Below are 20,629 nucleotides of genomic sequence, written 5' to 3' on the forward strand. Positions count from 1 at the left end.
GGATTGCTTGTTAAACCACTGTATGCGCTGACAGCCACTGAGCAGAAACACCTTGAGTGGAACAAGGAGACCAAATGAGCCTTTGAGCTACTGAAAAAGGCTTTGATGTCGGCCCCGGCCTTAGGACTCCCAGATGTGAGTAAGCCGTTTCATCTTTACTCCCACGAGAAGCAGGACATTGCCCTGGGAATATTAGCACAAAACCTGGGTCCATATCGACGGGCAGTTGCCTACCTCTCTAAGCAGTTAGACACGACTACAAAAGGTTGGCCTGGATGCCTGCGGGCGGTTGCAGCTATAATACTGAACATACAGGAAGCCCGAAAGTTTACTCTGGGCCAGAAAATGACTGTTCTGGTGTCTCACACAGTATCAGCAGTACTGGAGGCAAAAGGTGGACATTGGCTCTCTCCACAAAGATTCCTGAGATATCAAGCTATATTGGTAGAGCAGGATGATGTGGAGATTGTAGTCACTAACATTGTTAACCCAGCTTCTTTTCTCAGCGGGAACACAGGAGAACCGGTACATCATGACTGTTTGGAAACCATCAAAGCAACATATGCCAGTCGCCCAGACCTGAAAGACAGCCCCATGGAAAACGGGGAAACTTGGTTCACAGACGGAAGCAGTTACGTCCTAAATGGTAATCAACATGCAGGATATGCTGTCACCACCAGCCAAGAGATAATAGAATCAGGGGCTTTGCCCATTGTGGTGGGTTGACCCTGGCTGGGTGCCAGGTGCCCACCAAAGCCGCTCTATCACTCCCCCTTCTCAGCTGGACAGGGGGGAGAAAATATAACAAAAGGCTCGTGGGTCAAGATAAGGACAGTTTAATAAAGTGAAAGCAAAGGTCGCGCGCGAAAGCAAAGAAAAACAAATGATATTATTCTCTACTTCCCATCAGCAGGCGATGTCTGGCCACTTCCTGGGAAGCAGGGCTTCAGTACGCGTGGTGGTTGCTCCGGAAGACAAAAATGCCTCCTCTTCCGTCTCCCTTTACTTAGCTTTTATATCTGAGCTGACGTCATATGGTATGGAATATCTGTTTGGTTAGTTTAGGTCAGCTGTCCTGGTTATGTCCCCTCCCAAGATATTGCCCTGCCCCAGCCTGCCATTGAGGGAGGGGGCAAAAATGTTGGGGAGACAGCCTTGATGCTGTGCCAGCACTGCTCAGCAGTAGCCAAAACACTGGTGTGTTATCAACACCTTTCTAGCTAGTAATGCAGAACACAGTTCTATGAGGGCTACTATGAGGACTATTAACTCCATCTCAGCCAGACCCAATACACCCATGAACACTTCCGCACAGAAGGCAGAAATAATTGCTGTAACCCGCGCCCTGGAGTTGGCCCAGGGCAAAGTTGTGAACATTTATACAGACTCAAAATATGCCTTTGGAGTTGTACACACACGGAGCAATTTGGAAGGAGAGAGGACTATTGAACTCCCAGGGGAAAAATATCAAGCACGCAGAAGAAATTCTGAAGTTACTGGAAGCTGTCCAGCTCCCTGAGAAAGTAGCATATGCATATTAAGGCACACCAGAAAGTGAGCTGAGATTTGGAAAAAGGGAATGAACTGGCGGACAGAGAGGCAAAACAAGTGGCCAAAACAAAGGTAAAAATAGAAGGGGCTTTAATTCCGGATAGACAAATCTCCCTAGAAGGTAAGCCAGAATACACCAAGGAAGATCAGAAGCTCATTACAGATTTAGAAGGGTCATATAATGAAGAGGGGTGGGCTCATACCCCACAAGGAAAGCTAATCGTTCCCTCTTGCTTATTATGGCATTTGATACGGGAGGAACATAGGAAAAGACATTGGGGAACAGAGGCTCTGTATAATCATTTTATAAGAGAAATTGTGGCTAGAAATTTATACACCACGGTGAGACAGGTGACTCAACAGTGTGATCTTTGCCTCCAGACTAATCCTAAGAATACTCCCAAGACAGAAATGGGCCAGATTGGAAAAGGCAATGGGCCTGGACAACAATGGCAAAGTGATTTTACAGAACTTCCAAGAAAAGGGGAGTATCGATATTTATTGGTATTAACTGATACCTTTTCAGGTTGGCCAGAAGCATTCCCAACAAGAACGGCTAAAGCTCGGGAGGTAACTAAAATACTGGTACAAGAGATAATACCACGTTTTGGGGTTCCAGCAACCATATCCTCTGACAGAGGACCACATTTTGTCTCAAAAATAGTACAACAAATTAGCCACCATTTAGGTATAGATTGGCAGCTTCATACTCCATATCACCCCCAGTCGAGTGGTCAAGTGGAAAAAATGAACCACTTAATCAAACAGCAAATTGTGAAATTAGGACAAGAAGCAAATTTGACATGGCCTCAGTCTCTCCCTTTAGCCCTTCTGCGTATACGAACAAGACCAAGGGTGAGGGAAGGACTGAGCCCCTTTGAAATTCTGTATGGACAACCCTATGGGATACAGAGAGGGGTGTCTGTACAAGCGGGGGATGAAATTATGACTTCTTACATGGTAGCATTAGGTAAGCAACTTAATAAAATCAGGAAGCATGTGGTAGGGACTCGAGGGAGAGGTTTGGATGGGCCTGTACATAATATACAACCAGGAGATTATGTGTATATAAAGTCTCTTACAGAAAAAACTCTGGAGCCGCAGTGGGAAGGACCATTTCAAGTATTACTTACCTCCTTCACCGCGATTAGGATCAAGGAACGGAGCGCCTGGATCCATCACACTAGGGTGAAGAAGGCACCCAAAGGACAATGGACTTCACAAGAAAAGGGACCTTTGAAGCTCAAATTTGTAAGACATTGATTGTCATGCTCCTCAGTTGGACCTTGCCCAAGGGGCAGGCTTGGGATCGAAATACTTATTTAAATATGACAGAGAGTATCTCAAAAGTACTAAATTTATCAGATTGTTGGGTATGTAATCCCCTTCCTCAGGGGAACATGGAACTCCCCTTTCTAGGAGTCCCAACCACAAATTGGACATCTCTTATTAAAGATGGGCCAGACAGGAATGGATTATGCCTTTATGGAAAGGGAAATACCCAGCAGGGACCCAGCTTTGATCTGGAGGTACCTGACCCTAAAGAGGTCTTAATTACTGGCCGTTGCTTAAATATTACTGATAATATTTGGGGAGACATGGATAATTGTAGCCTGGCGGAAAATCTGGGAACTTTTGATAAAGGAAAATTAGAACGTCTTGGACTGAACTTAACTATCAGTTTCTATTATATCCGGAAACCAAAGAGGGGCCCAGAAAAGAAGGGGCAAGAACAAGACAGAAGGGAGACACATCTCGGTCCAAGATGCAACACAGGGCCCGGATACTGGTGGCTCTGTGGGGATGGCAGGGTCAGAAAGAGTTTACCCCAGAACTGGAAGGGACACTGTGTTTGGGGGTACCTTGCACCTCAGATCAGTATATTCGAGGGAGCTTTGCCTCCCCGAGGGTTTTTGAGAACACCTTGGCTCCGTGTAAAACGGACTGAAAACCCACTAATTATTCGAGGTACTAGGTACCATAGTTTTGTCCGATGGCTAATCCCCTCTTTAGGGGTAAGCGAGTTGGAGAAAGCTATCGTGAATATATCTGCTACATTAGAGGTTATAGAAAAAGCTACAATTGATGCAATTCAAGAGCTGCAACTGGAAATACAATCCCTAAGTAAAGTAGTACTCCAAAATAGAATGGGATTGGACATGCTTTTAGCAAAAGAAGGGGGCTTATGTATAGTTATAAACCAAACCTGCTGTACCTATATCAGTCAAAACCAACGAATTGAAACAGATCTTGAAGAGATATGGGAAAAGACTAGAATACTACATGAAGCGTCCCAAGATGACACTTCTTGGGACTTGACAGACATATTAGAAAAATTAACCTCCTGGTTGCCAGATTTGACATGGTTGAAGCAATTGTTTGTCACTATAATAATCATTATTCTCTTGTCTGTGGTTCTTGGCATGGTGGTTCGATGTGGCTTTTTGTGCTATAGGAGTACAGGAGACTTACAGTGAATGGAAAAAGAATCAGTTACGACGAAAACTCGAGACCAACAAATACTTTGAGAAGATGCTAGATAGGGAAATAATGTATTAGAAGTACTAGGATTAGATATAGTAAAAGAATTTACTATTTTCTAGAAAAGGGGGGACTGAGACAAGGGGAGTCAAAAGAATCTCAGTAGACATAATAAAGGGGGATGAAAGATGATGTTTAGCGCTTACATTGTTGAAATTAGCTGACATAGAGACAGTCCTTGATAAGAAGAGCTGGTCCTAAGAACCAGCCAATAAGGTAGAGACAGTTCCTGATAAGAAGCAGGAGCAGGCCCCAAGAGCCAGCTAAGACTGGTCTTGCAGCTTGGGTCAATACCAAGAAATCACTGAGCCTGCGCAAGAAGAAAGGTTACTAGCGGTGACGAAGAGGAGTCGTCTATCTTCATCTCTGCGACCACCAGACGACCACCATAAAGAGGCACTGCGCAAGCGCAGTTGAGAGGAGACTATGGAAATGACCTCTCGGAGCTAATTTTAATATGAAGCGGGGACAGGTCATGCATATGTATAGGCGTATTGTGAATATGTAACACTTGACTGCATAAACTTGAAACGAACTGCCGAGTCGGGCGCGCACGACTTTGGTGGGACTACCCCCCGTGCTGCCCAGCGCTGAATGAACATACCTACTTTACAATCTCACTGATTGTGGAGTCTGTTTCCGCACGTCAGCTGCTATTTTGTTGATCACGTCCATTGGAATCTGACGACATCCATCTTGCCATTTTATTCCTAAAAACTGGATCTCCTGTGCAGGTTCCTTGACCTTACTTTCTTTTATGGCAAAACCAGCCTTCAAAAGGATTTGGATTATTTTCTTCCCTTTCTCAAAAACTTCTGCTGCTGTGTTGCCCCATACGATGATGTCATCAATGTATTGCAGGTGTTCCGGAGCTTCACCCTTCTCCAGTGCAGTCTGGATCAGTCCATGGCAAATGGTGGGGCTGTGTTTCCACACCTGGGGCAATCGATTCCAAGTGTACTGGACGCCCCTCCAAGTGAAAGCAAACTGTGGCTGGCACTCTGCTGCCAAAGGGATTGAGAAAAACGCATTAGCCATGTCAATTGTGGTGTACCACTTGGCTGCTTTTGACTCTAGTTCATAGTGAAGTTCTAACATACCCGGCACAGCAGCACTCAGTGGCAGTGTGACTTCATTCAGGCCACGATAGTCAACTCAGTCTCCACTCCTGTGGAGGGTTGACCCTGGCTGGATGCCAGGTGCCCACCAAAGCCGTTCTATCACTCCCCCTCCTCAGCTGGACAGGGGAGAGAAAATGTAAGAAAGAGCTTGTGGGTCGAGATAAGGACAGGAGAGATCACTCACCAATTACCATCACAGGCAAAACAGACTCAGCTTGGGGAAAATTAACTCAATTTATTACAAATCAATCAGAGTAGGGTAATGAGAAATAAACCCAAAATCTCAGAACACCTTCCCTCCACCCCTCCCTTCTTCCCGGGCACAACTTCACTCCCGGATTCTCTACCAACCCCCCCCCCCAGTGGCACAGGGGGATGGGGAATGGCGTTTATGGTCAGTTCATCACACGTTATTTCTGCCACTTCATCCTCCTCAGGGGCAGGACTCATCACACTCTTCCCCTGCTGCAGCGTGGGGTCCCTCCCATGGGAGACAGTCCTCCATGAACTTCTCCAATGTGGGTCCTTCCCACAGGCTGCAGTTCTTCATAAAATGCTCCAGCATGGGTCCCTTCCATGGCATGCAGTCCTTCAGGAGCACACTGCTCCAGCGTGGGTCCCCCATGGGGTCACAAGTCCTGCCAGAAAACCTGCTCCGTGGGCTCCTCTCTCCACATATCCACAGGTCCTGCCAGGAGCCTGCTCCAGCGCGGGCTTCCCACGGGGTCACAGCCTCCTTTGGGTGCATCCACCTGCTCCGACGTGGGGTCCTCCACGGGCTGCAGGCGGATATCTGCTCCACCGTGGACCTCCATGGGCTGCAGGGGGACAGCCTGCCTCACCATGGTCTTCACCACAGGCTGCAGGGGAATCTCTGCTCCGGCGCCTGGAGCATCTCCTCCCCCTCCTTCTTCACTGACCTTGGTGTCTTCAGGGTTGTTTCTCTTACATGTTCTCACTCCTCTCTCCGGCTGCTGTTTCTGTCTGTCCCAACTTTTTTCCCTTCTTAAAAATGTTATCACAGAGGTGTTACCACTATCGCTGATTGGCTCGGCCTTGGCCGGCGGTGGGTCCGTCTTAGAGCTGGCTGGTATTGGCTCTCTCTCGAACACAGGGGAAGCTTCCAGCAGCTTCTTACAGAAGCCACCCCTGTAACACCCCACCCCGCTACCAAAACCTTGCCACGCAAAGCCAATACAACTCCCCATTAGACTTTTGCACTGGCCATATGGGACTGTTAAAGGGTGAGCGAGTTCCGCTGATCACCCCTTGGCTCTCCAGTCAACAAATCAACTTGTGGATGGGAATCAGGGAGTCTTGGTTGGTGCAATATTGCCGCCGGTGCACCGTTGTGGTAGCGATTGGCACCTGTTGTTCTTCAACCCTCAGCAACCCCACAGCCGAAGGGTCTTGAGAGAGACCAGGCAAGGCGGACAGCTGTTCGATTCCCTCCGTCTCCAAGGCAGCTATACCAAAAGCCCATCGATACCCCTTTGGGTGCTTAAAATACCCTCTCCTGAGGTAGTCTATGCAAAGGCTACACAGAGCCTCTGGACCAGTCACAATGGGGTGTTTCTGCCATTCATTCCCAGTTAGGCTTACTTCAGCCTCCAATACAGTTAACTCTTGGGATCCCCCTGTCACACCAGAAATACAGATGGGTTCTGCCCCTTTATAACTTGGTGGCATTAGAGTACACTGTGCACCAGTGTCCACTAGAGCCTTATATTCCTGTGGGTCTGATGTGCCAGGCCATCGAATCCACACAGTCCAATAGACCCGGTTATCCCTTTCCTCCACCTGGCTGGAGGCAGGGCCCCTCTAATTCTGGTCAGAGTATTCATTACTCACTTCTTGTAAAATTAACTCAGAAGTCCCTTCAAGAGGATCAGAAGTAAGATCAGCCCTTCTACTCTGTTTGGAAACTGGAGCAACATTTTTCCTGGTAGAATCCCCTTTTGTGGTGGTTCTTCCTTGCTACTCACATACCCGTGCATTTAGGACCGAGGTAGGTTTTCCATCCCATTTCCTCATGTCCTCTCCATGATCACATAGGTAAAACCACAGGGTACCCCGTGGTGTGTACCTTCTATATTCTCTCTCTTGGGCAGAGGAACGCTCACTCCTAATAGCTGAAATACTGGTCCGTGCAAGTGGGGAGTATGACTTTGATCAGTTCGATCAGTTTTTCAGACTTTTCGAACAGTTTTTCCACAGCTGAGATGCAGGCCCATAGGGAGGAGGAGAGATTTTCTTCATATTGCCGGAGTTGGCAAGCAATTTCATCCACCATCGATGCCTCTTCGTCTTTCCAGGTCAATAATGCCAGTGGGTTGGCATAGGACAACAGTGCGCTCCGTACAAACTTCTGCCACATGGGTTGCGTGCATTGGACTTCGTCTGGGTCTCTGGGTAACTATGCATTGTCCAGGTCTCAATAAATCATCTCTAGCATGGCTAATAATTCCCTCAGGTACTGGATACCTCTCTCCATGGTGGTCCACTTGCCTGGTTGACATATAACATCTTCCTTGAAGGGGTACCTTTCCTTCATGCTTGGCAGGAGTCGCCTCCAGAGGCTCAGGGCTTGTGTCCCTTTTCCAATTTTCTTTTCAATGCCACCTTCCCTGGCAAGCAATCCCAGCTGCTTGGCTTCCCTACCTTCTAATTCCAGGCTACTAGCCCCATTGTCCCAGCATCAGAACAGTTGGGTGATAACGTGCTCACCTATACGACAGCTGAAATCTTTTCGCATATCCTGCAGCTCACTCAGGGATAGGGATCGGGTGATTACCTCTGGTTCTGCCTCTTCCTCCTGTTCTCGTGATTACCCTGGTTTATCTTCATCCCTTACTGAACGAACTGATTTTTTTGTGTATTTCTTCTTTTGTATAGGGGCGACTGATACTGGCACAGGTTGGTTCTCTGGTTCAGCTGCAGTGCCAGTTGTGGGGGTTGGAGTGGCCACAGTGCCTGTTGCTCTGTTTTCCCTCTCTTCCCCCTGAGGGTGCTGCCTAATATCAAGCAGTGTTTGGTAGATACTGGCCAGGGCCCAGCACAGTGCAGCAAGTTGTGCCTCTTTGGCAGAGCCACAGCATTTTCGTTTCAAATATTCTGTCACTTTATCAGGGTCCTGTAGTTGTTCAGGAGTGAAGTTCCAAACCATTGGAGGTGAGAAATTCTCTAGATACCTGCTCATATTCTCCTACATGCCATGCCACCCATGATTATCCAGCCTCGGGGCAGATCTCTGGGTGATATTCTTAAACAGTTGTTTAACCTTAAACAATATCTGGAACACATTTAGGAGACATAGCAATAGGAACATGCTGGTTTGAACATCCCAAGGATATTCAAAATTCTCAAGAGCTATTCTAGTTTGCATGGAGAAGAAGGGGAAGATGAAGGGAGGTGTCTCCCCCATGAACTGGCTCTCTGAGGAGAAAAGGTAAAAAGTGTAATTATTAATAGTTTCTGATAGATGGCTCCCGATATACAGAGGTGACAGCAATGCTGAGTACAAATACCAATTAGTTTCATGACCAGCAATTCTATTGTATCATAAACCAGTGTTACAAAGTACAACAACATAACTCTAGCCCAGTTCCCGCAGGTGATAATCAGTGCAACAGGGAGTATATACTGCAAGTAAGGTATTACATAACAGAATTTTAAGAACAAGCACACCAACTTTGAGAGCAAATAAATCAACATTGTGACCAGCGACTATTGAACCAATATAATGAATGCTTGTAACAAATTTGTTCTAATGCGTTCCGGTCGATTTGTTGTTATCTCCACCCATCGAGCCCCACGTTGGGCACCAAAAAGGACTGTCGTGGTTTAACCCCAGGCAGCAATTAAGCACCACGCAGCCACTCACTCACTCTCCCCACACACAGTGGAATGGGGAGAGAACTGGGGGGAAAAAAAAAAAAAAAAAGGTAAAACTCATAGGTTGAGATGAGAACAGTTTAATAGAACAGAAAGGAATAAAATAATAATGATAATAATAAAATTACAATAATAAAAGAATTGGAATATACAAAACAAGTGATGCACAATGCAATTGTTCACCACTTGCTGACTGATGCCCAGTTAGTACCCAAACAGCAATCCACCCACTCCTGGCCAACTCCCCCCCCCAGTTTATATACTAGGCATGATGTCACATGGTATGGAATATTCCTTTGGCCAGTTTGGGTCAGCTGCCCTGGCTGTGTCCCCTCCCAACTTCTTGTGCCCCTCCAGCCTTCTTGCTGGCTGGGCATGAGAAGCTGAAAAATCCTTGATTTATTATAAACACTACTTAGCAACAGCTGAAACCATCAGCGTGTTATCAACATTATTCTCATACTAAATCCAAAACATAACACTATACCAGCCACTAGAAAGAGAATTAACTCTATTCCAGCCAAAACCAGGACATCACTCCTGGCACTTGATCCTACCGGGCAGGGGCACAGATGGGCACAGAAGCACAGATAAGCACAGCTGCTTCAGCTTTATTTGACACAGCTGAGTGTTCAGATGCTATGTTAATAAGTGGCATAAGTAATTAGGCTGATTAGAAGCTAGATAATAATGTGTGAAGGTAGATAATGAATGAATTTCCTTGATGCAGAGTCGAAGTCCTAGTCTCATTCATAGTATTGCAAGGCTGTAGGTAAAGAGGATAAGACAGCACAAAGGCACCAGGGTAGGCACGCTCTCGCATGAGCAGTATGTCATCAGTAGGATACCTCTACATTGCTCACAAGATCATCAGTCCATGCTATAATGCTCAGAGCTGCCTTAGGGTTGTGTTTGTTTTGGGGTTTTTTGGTGTGGTGTTTGTTTGTTTATTTGGAGTGTGTGTGATCTGGCGTTTGGAAGATGGTGCGCGGGCTTGGGCTCCATATGGATTGCAGTAGGAAGCTGCAATTAGGGGTCCGTGTAGTGCCATGCTATCAGTTCCCACAGTTCCATAACTAGGAAAGTACCAGCCATCTACCCTCAGTCCCTGGGGTGGCTCAGGGGTGAATTTTCTTTCATCTGCTAGAGGTCAGGTAATCCTTCTACCCGCCACAAGAACACACATTTAAATAACAAAATTAACATCCTCAAGAAACACCTCTCTCAAACTTTGTTTCTTTGGAGTCTGATACTGAAAAGCCGGTTGAAAAAACTCTCTAAGACTCGCTTTGGAGTTTTAGAAAGCAGGCATTCTTTATTGCAGCGCTGGATGCACGGGGGATAGTTCCACCTAGCGTGCATCCCACAGCTTTAGCACTAGCAGGTTATATAGAATAACTAATTGCATATTAATCAGATTAGTATACATATACATAAAAATGATTGCAACTGATTATCTCAGTACTGCCTACATCCGATCATGCGCAATGAAGGATCCATTTGAGTCGAAGGGCTGCTTTTATGACCACCGACCCATTTGAAGTTCTTGTTGGCTGTCCTTGAAGTCTTTGTTCTTCATCCTTGTTCTTTGATCTTGAAGCTTAACGTAGCTTCAGTCACATGTGGTCAGTTTCAACATTGCTCTCCTCTAGCGTACAGGAACATCTAGTCATAAGAGCCAAGAACTGCAAAACTTATGAGGAACTACCTCTACTAGTTAATTGCTTGGCTATACTTTTGTCTATTGTTTCAATCATAGTGTTGGTATAAGATTTCTAATAATTATTTACCAACTCTCACTTTTACAGTCACCTAGCAGCAAACCAGTTTCCACAGCTGGTACAAAATATTAAAACCATCAAAATATTTAGACATACCATACAGAATGTATGGAAATATGCTATCAAGTCTTTTCAGTTAGCTGAAGCAGGTGCTATATGGAAAAGAAATCTCTGTTTCTTAAGGGCTTTTCCTCTGATCCAATTGCCTACATGCTCTTAATGACCCTTTTGTACTTGACATCCTCACAGAGAATTCTGTGTTCACAGGGCACTAAATAGCAAGATGACATGAACTTTTCATGCATGATAAACACATACTAAATGCTTTTAAGATAGCGAGACTGATGTGCCCGCTGCCCTTCCTCTGCAAAAAAACTGGATCCCTTGTAATTCATATTAAGGATCACCTTCAAATAGAATCTCTCTAGCAACTAGTTGCAAGCAGACTACTTAACACTTTTTTTTTTTCTCGACCATTTGAAGGTCACTTATCAGAAAGTTATGGGATTACTGCTATATTAATCTAGTAGTCAATTAGTGAAAATGAATTTCACTGACGTGCAAGACTAGGCATTCAAAACTTTAGAAGCTTCAATTCGTGGGATCAGTCTAATTTTTTTTTCCTGCAATTTCAATATACATGACATCTGAGTCTGACTTGGAATGAACTTTTAACTTCTCCAGAGCCTGGTTTGTTTTTTGGGGGGTGTATTCTTGGGGGGGTGTGGTGGGTTGACCCTGGCTGGGTGCCAGGTGCCCACCAAAGCCGCTCTATCACTCCCCCTTCTTAGCTGGACAGGGGGGAGAAAATATAACAAAAGGCTCGTGGGTCAAGATAAGGACAGTTTAATAAAATGAAAGCAAAGGTCGCGCGCGAAAGCAAAGAAAAACAAATGATATTATTCTCTACTTCCCATCAGCAGGCGATGTCTGGCCACTTCCTGGGAAGCAGGGCTTCAGTACGCGTGGTGGTTGCTCGGGAAGACAAAAAATGCCTTCCACTTCCGCCTCCCTTTACTTAGCTTTTATATCTGGGCTGACGTCATATGGTATGGAATATCTGTTTGGTTAGTTTAGGTCAGCTGTCCTGGTTATGTCCCCTCCCAAGATCTTGCCCTGCCCCAGCCTGCCATTGAGGGAGGGGGCAAAAATGTTGGGGAGACAGCCTTGATGCTGTGCCAGTGCTGCTCAGCAGTAGCCAAAACACTGGTGTGTTATCAACACCTCTCTAGCTACTAATGCAGAGCACAGTTCTATGAGGGCTGCTATGGGGAGTATTAACTCCATCTCAGCCAGACCCAATACAATCTCCACCCCTTATTCCATATCATTTGCGTCATGCTCAGGTCCCACATAATTTAATACAGATGTCTTCTAACCATGCCATTGTATTTAATTCTCATTACTGAAATCCCTTCTTACCAACACTTACAACTGTAACTACATACTTAAACCACTTTTATACCCAACATACAGATTTATACATTCTTATTAATTACTATCCCCTGTCCTTTAAGAGATAGATCTTCCACTCCTCCAGATGTTCACACACAGGTTATGACTTGGGCCCCATCCATCAAGATGAGTGGTCAGGGCAGGAGAAGCAGTATGTTCGATCGTTGGGCACCAACACCGGCTTGGTTTGGGTCACTGATGCACTTGTCTGGTTCCTTGCGAAGTTCACTCCTTTGCAGTTCAGGTCATTCCTGCTACATTACTTCCTACAACATACAACTCACATCACAGATTATTTTTCCCTCAAGGTTAAATGTCCTTGAGGCACACATTGGGTCTCCCCATCCTTCTGCATTACCCACCAAGTACACCCAGGTCCCTGAGCAAAGACAATCCCACGAATGGGTTTGCCTTTTCCCATGGGAGGAGAAATCCACACTGCCTTCCCCAGCCACTTCTCCATGTGCACTACAGGGACCTTATCTCCTCCCACAGTATGTAGGGGTTTTGTTTGGGCAGGACCAGGACGGTTAGCAGATCCTCTGGTGTTAACTAGCCAAGTGGCTTCTGCTAAATTTATATCCCAATGCTTCCATGTCCCATTGCCTAGCGCTCTCAACATAGTCTTCAACAGTCCATTATATCTCTCAATTTTTCCAGATGCTTGCGGGTGATAGGGTATGTGGTACACCCACTCAATGCCATGTTTCTTTGCCCAGGAGCTTATGAGGTTATTTCGGAAATGAGTCCCATTGTCTGATTCAATTCTTTCTGGGGTACCATGTCGCCATAAAATTTGCCTTTCGAGGCCTAAGATGGTGTTTCGGGCAGTGGCATGGTTTACAGGGTACGTTTCTAGCCAACCAGTAGTTGCTTCCACCATCGTGAGTATGTAGCGCTTGCCTTGGCGTGTTCGTGGCAGTGGTCCAATGTAGTCAATTTGCCAGGCCTCGCCATATCGAAAACCCAGCCAGCGCCCTCTGTTCCAGGGAGACTTTACTCTGGTGGCTCGTTTGATTGCAGCACATGTTTCACATTCATGAGTGACCTGTGTGATGGCTTCCATGGTCAGGTCCACCCCTCGATCACGAGCCCACCTATATGTTGCATCTCTCCCTAGATGTCCCGATGTCTCATGGGCCCATCGAGCTACAAATAGCTCACCCTTACGCTCCCAGTCCAGGTCCACCTGAGCTACTTCTATTTTGGCAGCCTTGTCTACCTGTTCATTATTTCGATGTTCTTCAGTGGCACGGCTTTTGGGCATGTGAGCATCTACATGACGTACCTTTAAAGTCATGTGTTCTACACGGGCAGCAATGTCCTGCCACAATGCTGCTGCCCAGATGGGTTTACCCCTGCGTTGCCAATTGGTCTTCTTCCATTGCTGTAGCCACCCCCATAGGGCATTAGCCACCATCCAAGAGTCGGTGTAGAGGTAGAGTACTGGCCACTTTTCTCGTTCAGCAATGTCTAGGGCTAGTTGGATGGCTTTCACTTCTGCAAACTGACTTGACTCGCCTTCTCCTTCAGTGGCCTCAACGACTTGTCGTGTGGGACTCCACACAGCAGCTTTCCACTTTCGATGGTTCCCTACCACACGACAGGATCCATCAGTAAACAAAGCATAACGCCTTTCGTTTTCTGATAACTCATTATATGGTGGTGCCTCTTGGGCACGAGGTACCTCCTCAGGCGTTGCTCCAAAATCTCTGCCTTCTGGCCAGTCCATGATCTCTTCCAGAATTCCTGGGCGGTTAGATTTTCCCAGTCGAGCCCGTTGCGTAATCAATGCTATCCACTTACTCCATGTAGCGCTGGTTGCATGATGTGCAGAGGGGATGTTTCCTTTGAACATCCAGTGTAGCACAGGCAATCGTGGTGCCAAGAGGAGATATGCTTCTGTACCAACAACTTCGGAAGCGGCTCGAACCCCCTCGTATGCTGCTAGTATTTCTTTTTCAGTCGGGGTGTAGTGGGCTTCTGATCCTCGGTACCCCCGGCTCCAAAACCCTAATGGTCGACCTCGGGTTTCTCCTGGAGTTTTCTGCCAGAGGCTCCAGTTGAGACCATGCTCCCCAGCTGCAGTGTAGAGTACATTTTGTACATCTGGTCCTGTCCGGACAGGCCCAAGAGCTACTGCACGAGCTATTTCCTGTCTGATATGCTCAAAGGCTTGTTGTTGTTCAGGGCCCCATTCAAAATAGTTCTTTTTCCGCGTTACTCGATAGAGAGGGCTCACAAGCTGACTATAACCTGGAATATGCATTCTCCAGAACCCCACAAGGCCTAGGAAAGCTTGTGTTTCCTTCTTGTTAGCTGGTGGAGACATAGTTGCTATCTTGTTGACCACATCCATAGGGACATGACGGCGTCCATCCTGCCATTTTATTCCCAAGAACTGAATCTCCTGTGCAGGTCCCTTGACCTTGCTTTTCTTTATGGCGAAACCAGCTTTCAGAAGAATCTGAATTATTCTTTTTCCCTTCTCAAACACTTCTTCTGCCTCGTTGCCCCACATGATGATGTCATCTATGTATTGTAAATGTTCAGGGGCATCGCCTTGTTCCAGTGCCGTTTGGATTAGTCCGTGACAAATGGTAGGGCTGTGCTTCCACCCCTGGGGCAGTCGATTCCAGGTGTATTGGACACCTCTCCACGTGAAAGCAAACTGTGGCCTGCACTCTGCTGCCAAAGGAATGGAGAAAAATGCATTGGCAATATCAATTGTAGCATACCATGTGGCTGCCTTTGATGCCAGTTCATATTGGAGCTCTAACATGTCTGGTACAGCAGCACTCAGTGGCGGTGTCACTTCATTCAGGCCGCGATAATCTACTGTTAACCTCCACCCTCCATCAGACTTTTGCACTGGCCATATAGGACTATTAAAAGGTGAATGAGTCTTGCTGATGACTCCTTGGCTCTCTAGTTGATGAATCAGCTCATGGATGGGAGCCAGGGAGTCTCGGTTTGTCCGATATTGCCGGCGGTGCACCGTCCTGGTAGCGATTGGCACCTGCTGTTCTTCAACTCGCAGCAATCCCACAATGAAGGGATCTTCCGAGAGGCCAGGCAGGGTAGATAGCTGTTTGATCTTCTCTGTGTTTACAGTGGCTACACCAAAAGCCCATCGGTACCCCTTTGGGTCCTTGAAGTACCCTCTCTTGAGGTAGTCTATGCCAAGGATACAAGGGGCCTCTGGGCCGGTCACAATGGGGTGCTTTTCCCACTTGTCCCCTGTCAAGCTCACTTCAGCCTCCAATACAGTCAATTCTTGGCATCCCCCTGTCACTCCAGAGATCCAGATGGGTTCTGTGCCCCTGTACCCTGATGGCACCAGCGTACACTGTGCACCAGTGTCTACCAAAGCCTTATACTTCTGTGGGTCTGATGTGCCAGGCCATCGAATCCACACAGTCCAGTATATCCGGTCATCCCTTTCCTCCTCCTGGCCGAAGGCAGGGACCCTCTATTGCTGTTCCTCATCAGAGTATTCACTGTCTGACCCTTGCGGTGCCAGACCAGAAGTCCCCTCACCAGAATCAAGGGAGGTGGTTTCAGTTCTTTTATGCCTGGAGGGTCGCTGATTGCTTTCTTGGGCCTCTACAGCAACAACACTGACAGCCTTCTTCTTGGGTGACCCCTTCTTAACAGCTGTCTTCCCTCTCAGTTCACGTACGTGGGCTTCCAACTTAAAGGTGGGTTCACCATCCCACTTCCTCATGTCCTCCCCTTGGTCACGCAGGAAGAACCAGAGCATACCACGTGGCATACGCCCTGGGCTCCCTTTCCCTCTGACCGGAGCAGGAGAGGACTGATTTCTTGGAGCATCCCTAACAGCCAAGGCACTGTCCTGTAGGGATGAGGAGACACAGAGATTTTCTTCAAAGTTTTGGAGCCAAGATGACACTTTCTCCACAGTTGGTGTTTCCATATCTGGGCAATACATTGCTGCCAAGCTGTTAGAATACGACGCTGGAGCACCTTGAATCACCTTTCTCCACATGGCCCGTGTGCACAGGACATCCTCTGGATCTTTTGAGACTTCCTCATCATCTAGATCACTGTAGATGACTTCCACCACTGCTAACTCTCTCAGGTACTGGATGCCTTCATCTGCGGTAGTCCACTTTTCTGAGGAATTCACAAGATCTTCCTTGAATGGATATCTTGCCCTCACACTTGAGAGGAGCCGGCTCCAGAGACTGCAAATTGCTCCTTCTTTTCCAATTCCTCTTTCAATTCCCCGGTTTCTAGCGAGGGATCCCAGCTGTTGGGCTTCCTTGCCTTCCAGTAGCTGACTGTCGGCCCCATTATCCCAGCATCGGAGCAGCCAAGCAGGGATCCGCTCACCTGGCTGGCGGCTGTAGTCTTTCCGCAAGTCCCGAAGTTCTGAGGGACGTCAGGGACCGGGTAGTTTCCGCTTCCTGTTTAAGTTCCTTCACTCCTTCCTCCAATTTCTTTATTGAAGGACCAGGTTCTAAATTAAGGCTTTCCTCTTCTTCTTCTTCCCTTACTAATCAATGGTATGGACCTGTTGATCTCCTTATCCATTGTTTCCTTTTCACTACTGGGGCAATTACTGTGGTGGTTGTTGTTGTTTGGGTCCCTATCTCAAGCATGGTGTCCTCAGATGCAGTCTGGGTCCCTGCCTCAACCATGGTCCTCTGAGAGTGTTGAACTATGGCTCGGTAGGCATAGGCCAAGCCCCAGTACAGTGCGAGAAGCTGCTGGTTTTCATTGGGATAGGCAAGGCACCCTTCTATCAGGTGGCGCGCCAGTTTGCCAGGGTTACTTGCCTGTTCAGGTGTAAAGTCCCAGATTATGGGAGGTGATAACCGTCCTAGGAATCTGCCCAAATCCTTCCATATACCCTGCCACCCAGGGACCAGTCGCTTGAGGGCACATTTCAGTATTGCCTCACCCGAAACTTGTCTTCTCTTATACCAGGATGAGACCAGATTCCACAATACCCATAATACACCACCAGTATTAATTATTAGTATTGAACAACTCACATAAGGGTGAACAAGGACCTCAGGAGCCTGCATAATAAAACCATTCACATCAATGCCTGGTAGGGAGAGGGAGATGTGTTCCCTCATCTCCTCCACAAGATAGCTTCCACAATACAGCAAAGCCATCAGTGCCAGGACAAAGCACATAGATATTATTTGTATTAGCATGTTCCCGAGTTCCTTCATTCTCCCCACAAGATAGCTCCCGCAGCACAAAAAAACCATCATTGCCAAGGCAAAGCACACAGCCATTATTTGCATTACCATGTTCCCAAACTCAGCAAGGTAGAGATAAGCAAGCAGCCAACAAGCTCCGTGACCTGCACAGGAGCTTGCCACTTAATAACTAGCTAAGGCACGCTTAATGCAAAACTGCCGTTGTCTTGCCCCACGTTGGGCGCCAAAAAGGACTGTGGTGGGTTGACCCTGGCTGGGTGCCAGGTGCCCACCAAAGCCGCTCTATCACTCCCCCTTCTTAGCTGGACAGGGGGGAGAAAATATAACAAAAGGCTCGTGGGTCAAGATAAGGACAGTTTAATAAAATGAAAGCAAAGGTCGCGCGCGAAAGCAAAGAAAAACAAATGATATTATTCTCTACTTCCCATCAGCAGGCGATGTCTGGCCACTTCCTGGGAAGCAGGGCTTCAGTACGCGTGGTGGTTGCTCGGGAAGACAAAAAATGCCTTCCACTTCCGCCTCCCTTTACTTAGCTTTTATATCTGGGCTGACGTCATATGGTATGGAATATCTGTTTGGTTAGTTTAGGTCAGCTGTCCTGGTTATGTCCCCTCCCAAGATCTTGCCCTGCCCCAGCCTGCCATTGAGGGAGGGGGCAAAAATGTTGGGGAGACAGCCTTGATGCTGTGCCAGTGCTGCTCAGCAGTAGCCAAAACACTGGTGTGTTATCAACACCTCTCTAGCTACTAATGCAGAGCACAGTTCTATGAGGGCTGCTATGGGGAGTATTAACTCCATCTCAGCCAGACCCAATACAGGGGGGTGGTGGTGTCTGTCAAAGGCCCTTGGGATTGAAGTCTTAAAAACACTAGAGATTTTTTAGCTTATTTTAACCAGTTATAAAGACTTGTCTTGTATGTGCCATCCAATAAAATCCCAAATGCCAAACATTGCAAGTCAGTCAAGTGCTTTCTCTTGCATACAACTTCCTGTCTATTCCAGATGAGAACTTACAGGTTTAGTTACTGAATTCATTGAATTAAAGGTAGTTGTATTTTGTGCTCTGAACTTTACTGTTCATCTGAGTAGCAGTATCCAACATGGGCACTTGAAAAAGAGAAATGTTACTGTACCACTATATTTTTGATTGGTGGTATTTGCAATAGAAAATGCCTAGAACCTCTGGCAACTGTCAAAAAAATCAGTTTGCCCCATCTTAGAATCATAGAATCATTTAGGTTGGAAAAGACCTTTAAGATCATCGAGTCCAGCTGCTGGGGGGGGTAGGTAGAGAATCTGGGAGTGAAGTTGTGCCTGGGAAGAAGGGAGGGGTGGGGGGAAGGTGTTTTGAGATTTGGTTTTATTTCTCATTACCCTACTCTGGTTGATTGGTAATAAATTGAGTTAATTTTCCCCAAGCTGAGTCTGTTTTGCCGGTGACGGTAATTGGTGAGTGATCTCTCCTGTCCTTATCTCGACCCATGAGCCCTTTGTTATATTTTCTCTCCCCTGTCCAGCTGAGGAGGGGGAGTGATAGAGTGGCTTTGGTGGGTACCTGGCATCCAGCCAGGGTCAACCCACCACAACCTAACACTACCAAGTCCACCACTAAACCATGTCCCTAAGTGCCACATCTACACGTCTTTTAAATACCTCCAGGGATGGTGACTCAACCACTTCCCTGGGCAGCCTGTTCCAATGCCTGACAACCCTCTCAGTAAAGAAATTTTTCTTAATATCCAATCTAAACCTCCCCTGGTGCAACTTGTGGCTGTTTCCTCTCATCCTATCACTTGTTACTAGGGAGAAGAGACCAACCCCCACCTCGCTACAACCTCCTTTCAGGTAGTTGTAGAGAGCGATAAGGTCTCCCCTCAGCCTCCTCTTCTCCAGACTAAACAACCCCAGTTGCCTCAGCTGCTCCTCATAAGACTTGGTCTCTAGACCCTTCACCAGCTTCATTGCTCTTCTCTGGACACGCTCCAGCACCTCAATGTCTTTTTTGTAGTGAGGGGCTCAAAACAGAACACAGCATTCAAGGTGCAGCCTCACCAGTGCCGAGTACAAAGGGACAATCGCTTCCCTAGTCCTGCTGGCCACACTATTTCTGATACAAGCCAGGATGCTATTGGCCTTCTTGACCACCTGGGCACACTGCTGACTCATATTCAGCCAGCTGTCGACCAACACCCCCAGGTCCTTTTCTGCTGGGCAGCTTTCCAGCCACTCTTCCCCAAGCCTGTAGCGCTGCATGGGGTGGTTGTGACCGAAGTGCAGGACCTGGCACATAGCCTTGTTGAATCTCATACAATTGGCCTCGGCCCATTGATCCAGCCTGTCCAGATCACTCTGTAAAGCCTTTCTACCCTCAAGCAGATCAACACTCCCAACCAACTTGGCGTCATCTGCAAACTTCCTGAGGCTGCACTCGATTCCCTCATCCAGATCACTGATAAAGATATTAAACAGAACTGCCCCAAATACTGAGCCCTAGGGAACAGATCTTCTGATCAGAAATAAATCAGTTTTGCTATCTCTTTTTAGTCAGGAAAGATTACTATGGTCCAGTCATGAGACTGATGCTATTACTGCCTTGGGAAATTACTACAGTGATATTTTTCAGTGGTGATGTGGCACCATGAGTTTGGTGTCCCTGTACCAAGTCTTCAGGCTGGAGCCCAGGAACATCTGCCTTGCCTCTGCTTTCTCAAAATCCATCTCTGAATGGGCAAAAAAAGGTTAAATCTTGAAAATTACTGCTGTACCCAAAAATGGTTTATGGCCTAATTTCAGTTTACAGTGTGGTACAATATGAATGGCAAAATATGGTGTCTTGTTGATGATAAATGTTAAGTAATTGGTTTTCAAGGTGCTCTAGAGGTTGCCTGTGACTCTAACCTATAGTCCTCAGCTGCTGTTTTAGGGTCAGTTTGTCTTTACAAATTTTGTCTATATATTTATTTGTCCATTTCCAGTTAGTCATTGATTTATAATGACAGTGCAGTGGGAGTAATTGTCCATCATTGCCAAGTGCTTCTTGTTTGCTTGGAGCCCAACCAATTAGAAAAGAAAACAACCTAGCAAAATC

The 20,629-nt window shown here is 46.8% G+C and overlaps 1 protein-coding gene across 1 annotated transcript; it reads left to right on the top strand.

The window, feature by feature from the left end:
- The first annotated feature begins 2,951 nt into the window (after positions 1-2,951).
- LOC121232749 (endogenous retrovirus group V member 2 Env polyprotein-like) lies at positions 2,952-4,028 on the top strand. The gene has a single exon (XM_041121151.1). It carries the CDS (start codon positions 2,952-2,954, stop codon positions 4,026-4,028), a length of 1,077 nt encoding a protein of 358 aa, XP_040977085.1.
- The last annotated feature ends 16,601 nt before the right edge of the window (positions 4,029-20,629 follow it).

The sequence above is a fragment of the Aquila chrysaetos genome, chromosome W (genome assembly GCF_900496995.4).
Source record: "Aquila chrysaetos chrysaetos chromosome W, bAquChr1.4, whole genome shotgun sequence".
Classification (NCBI taxonomy): Eukaryota; Metazoa; Chordata; class Aves; order Accipitriformes; family Accipitridae; genus Aquila; species Aquila chrysaetos.

Coding starts and splice junctions, on each gene's coding strand:
- LOC121232749 (XM_041121151.1), top strand. CDS start 2,952: ATGGAACTCCCCTTTCTAGGAGTCCCAACCACAAATTGGACATCTCTT.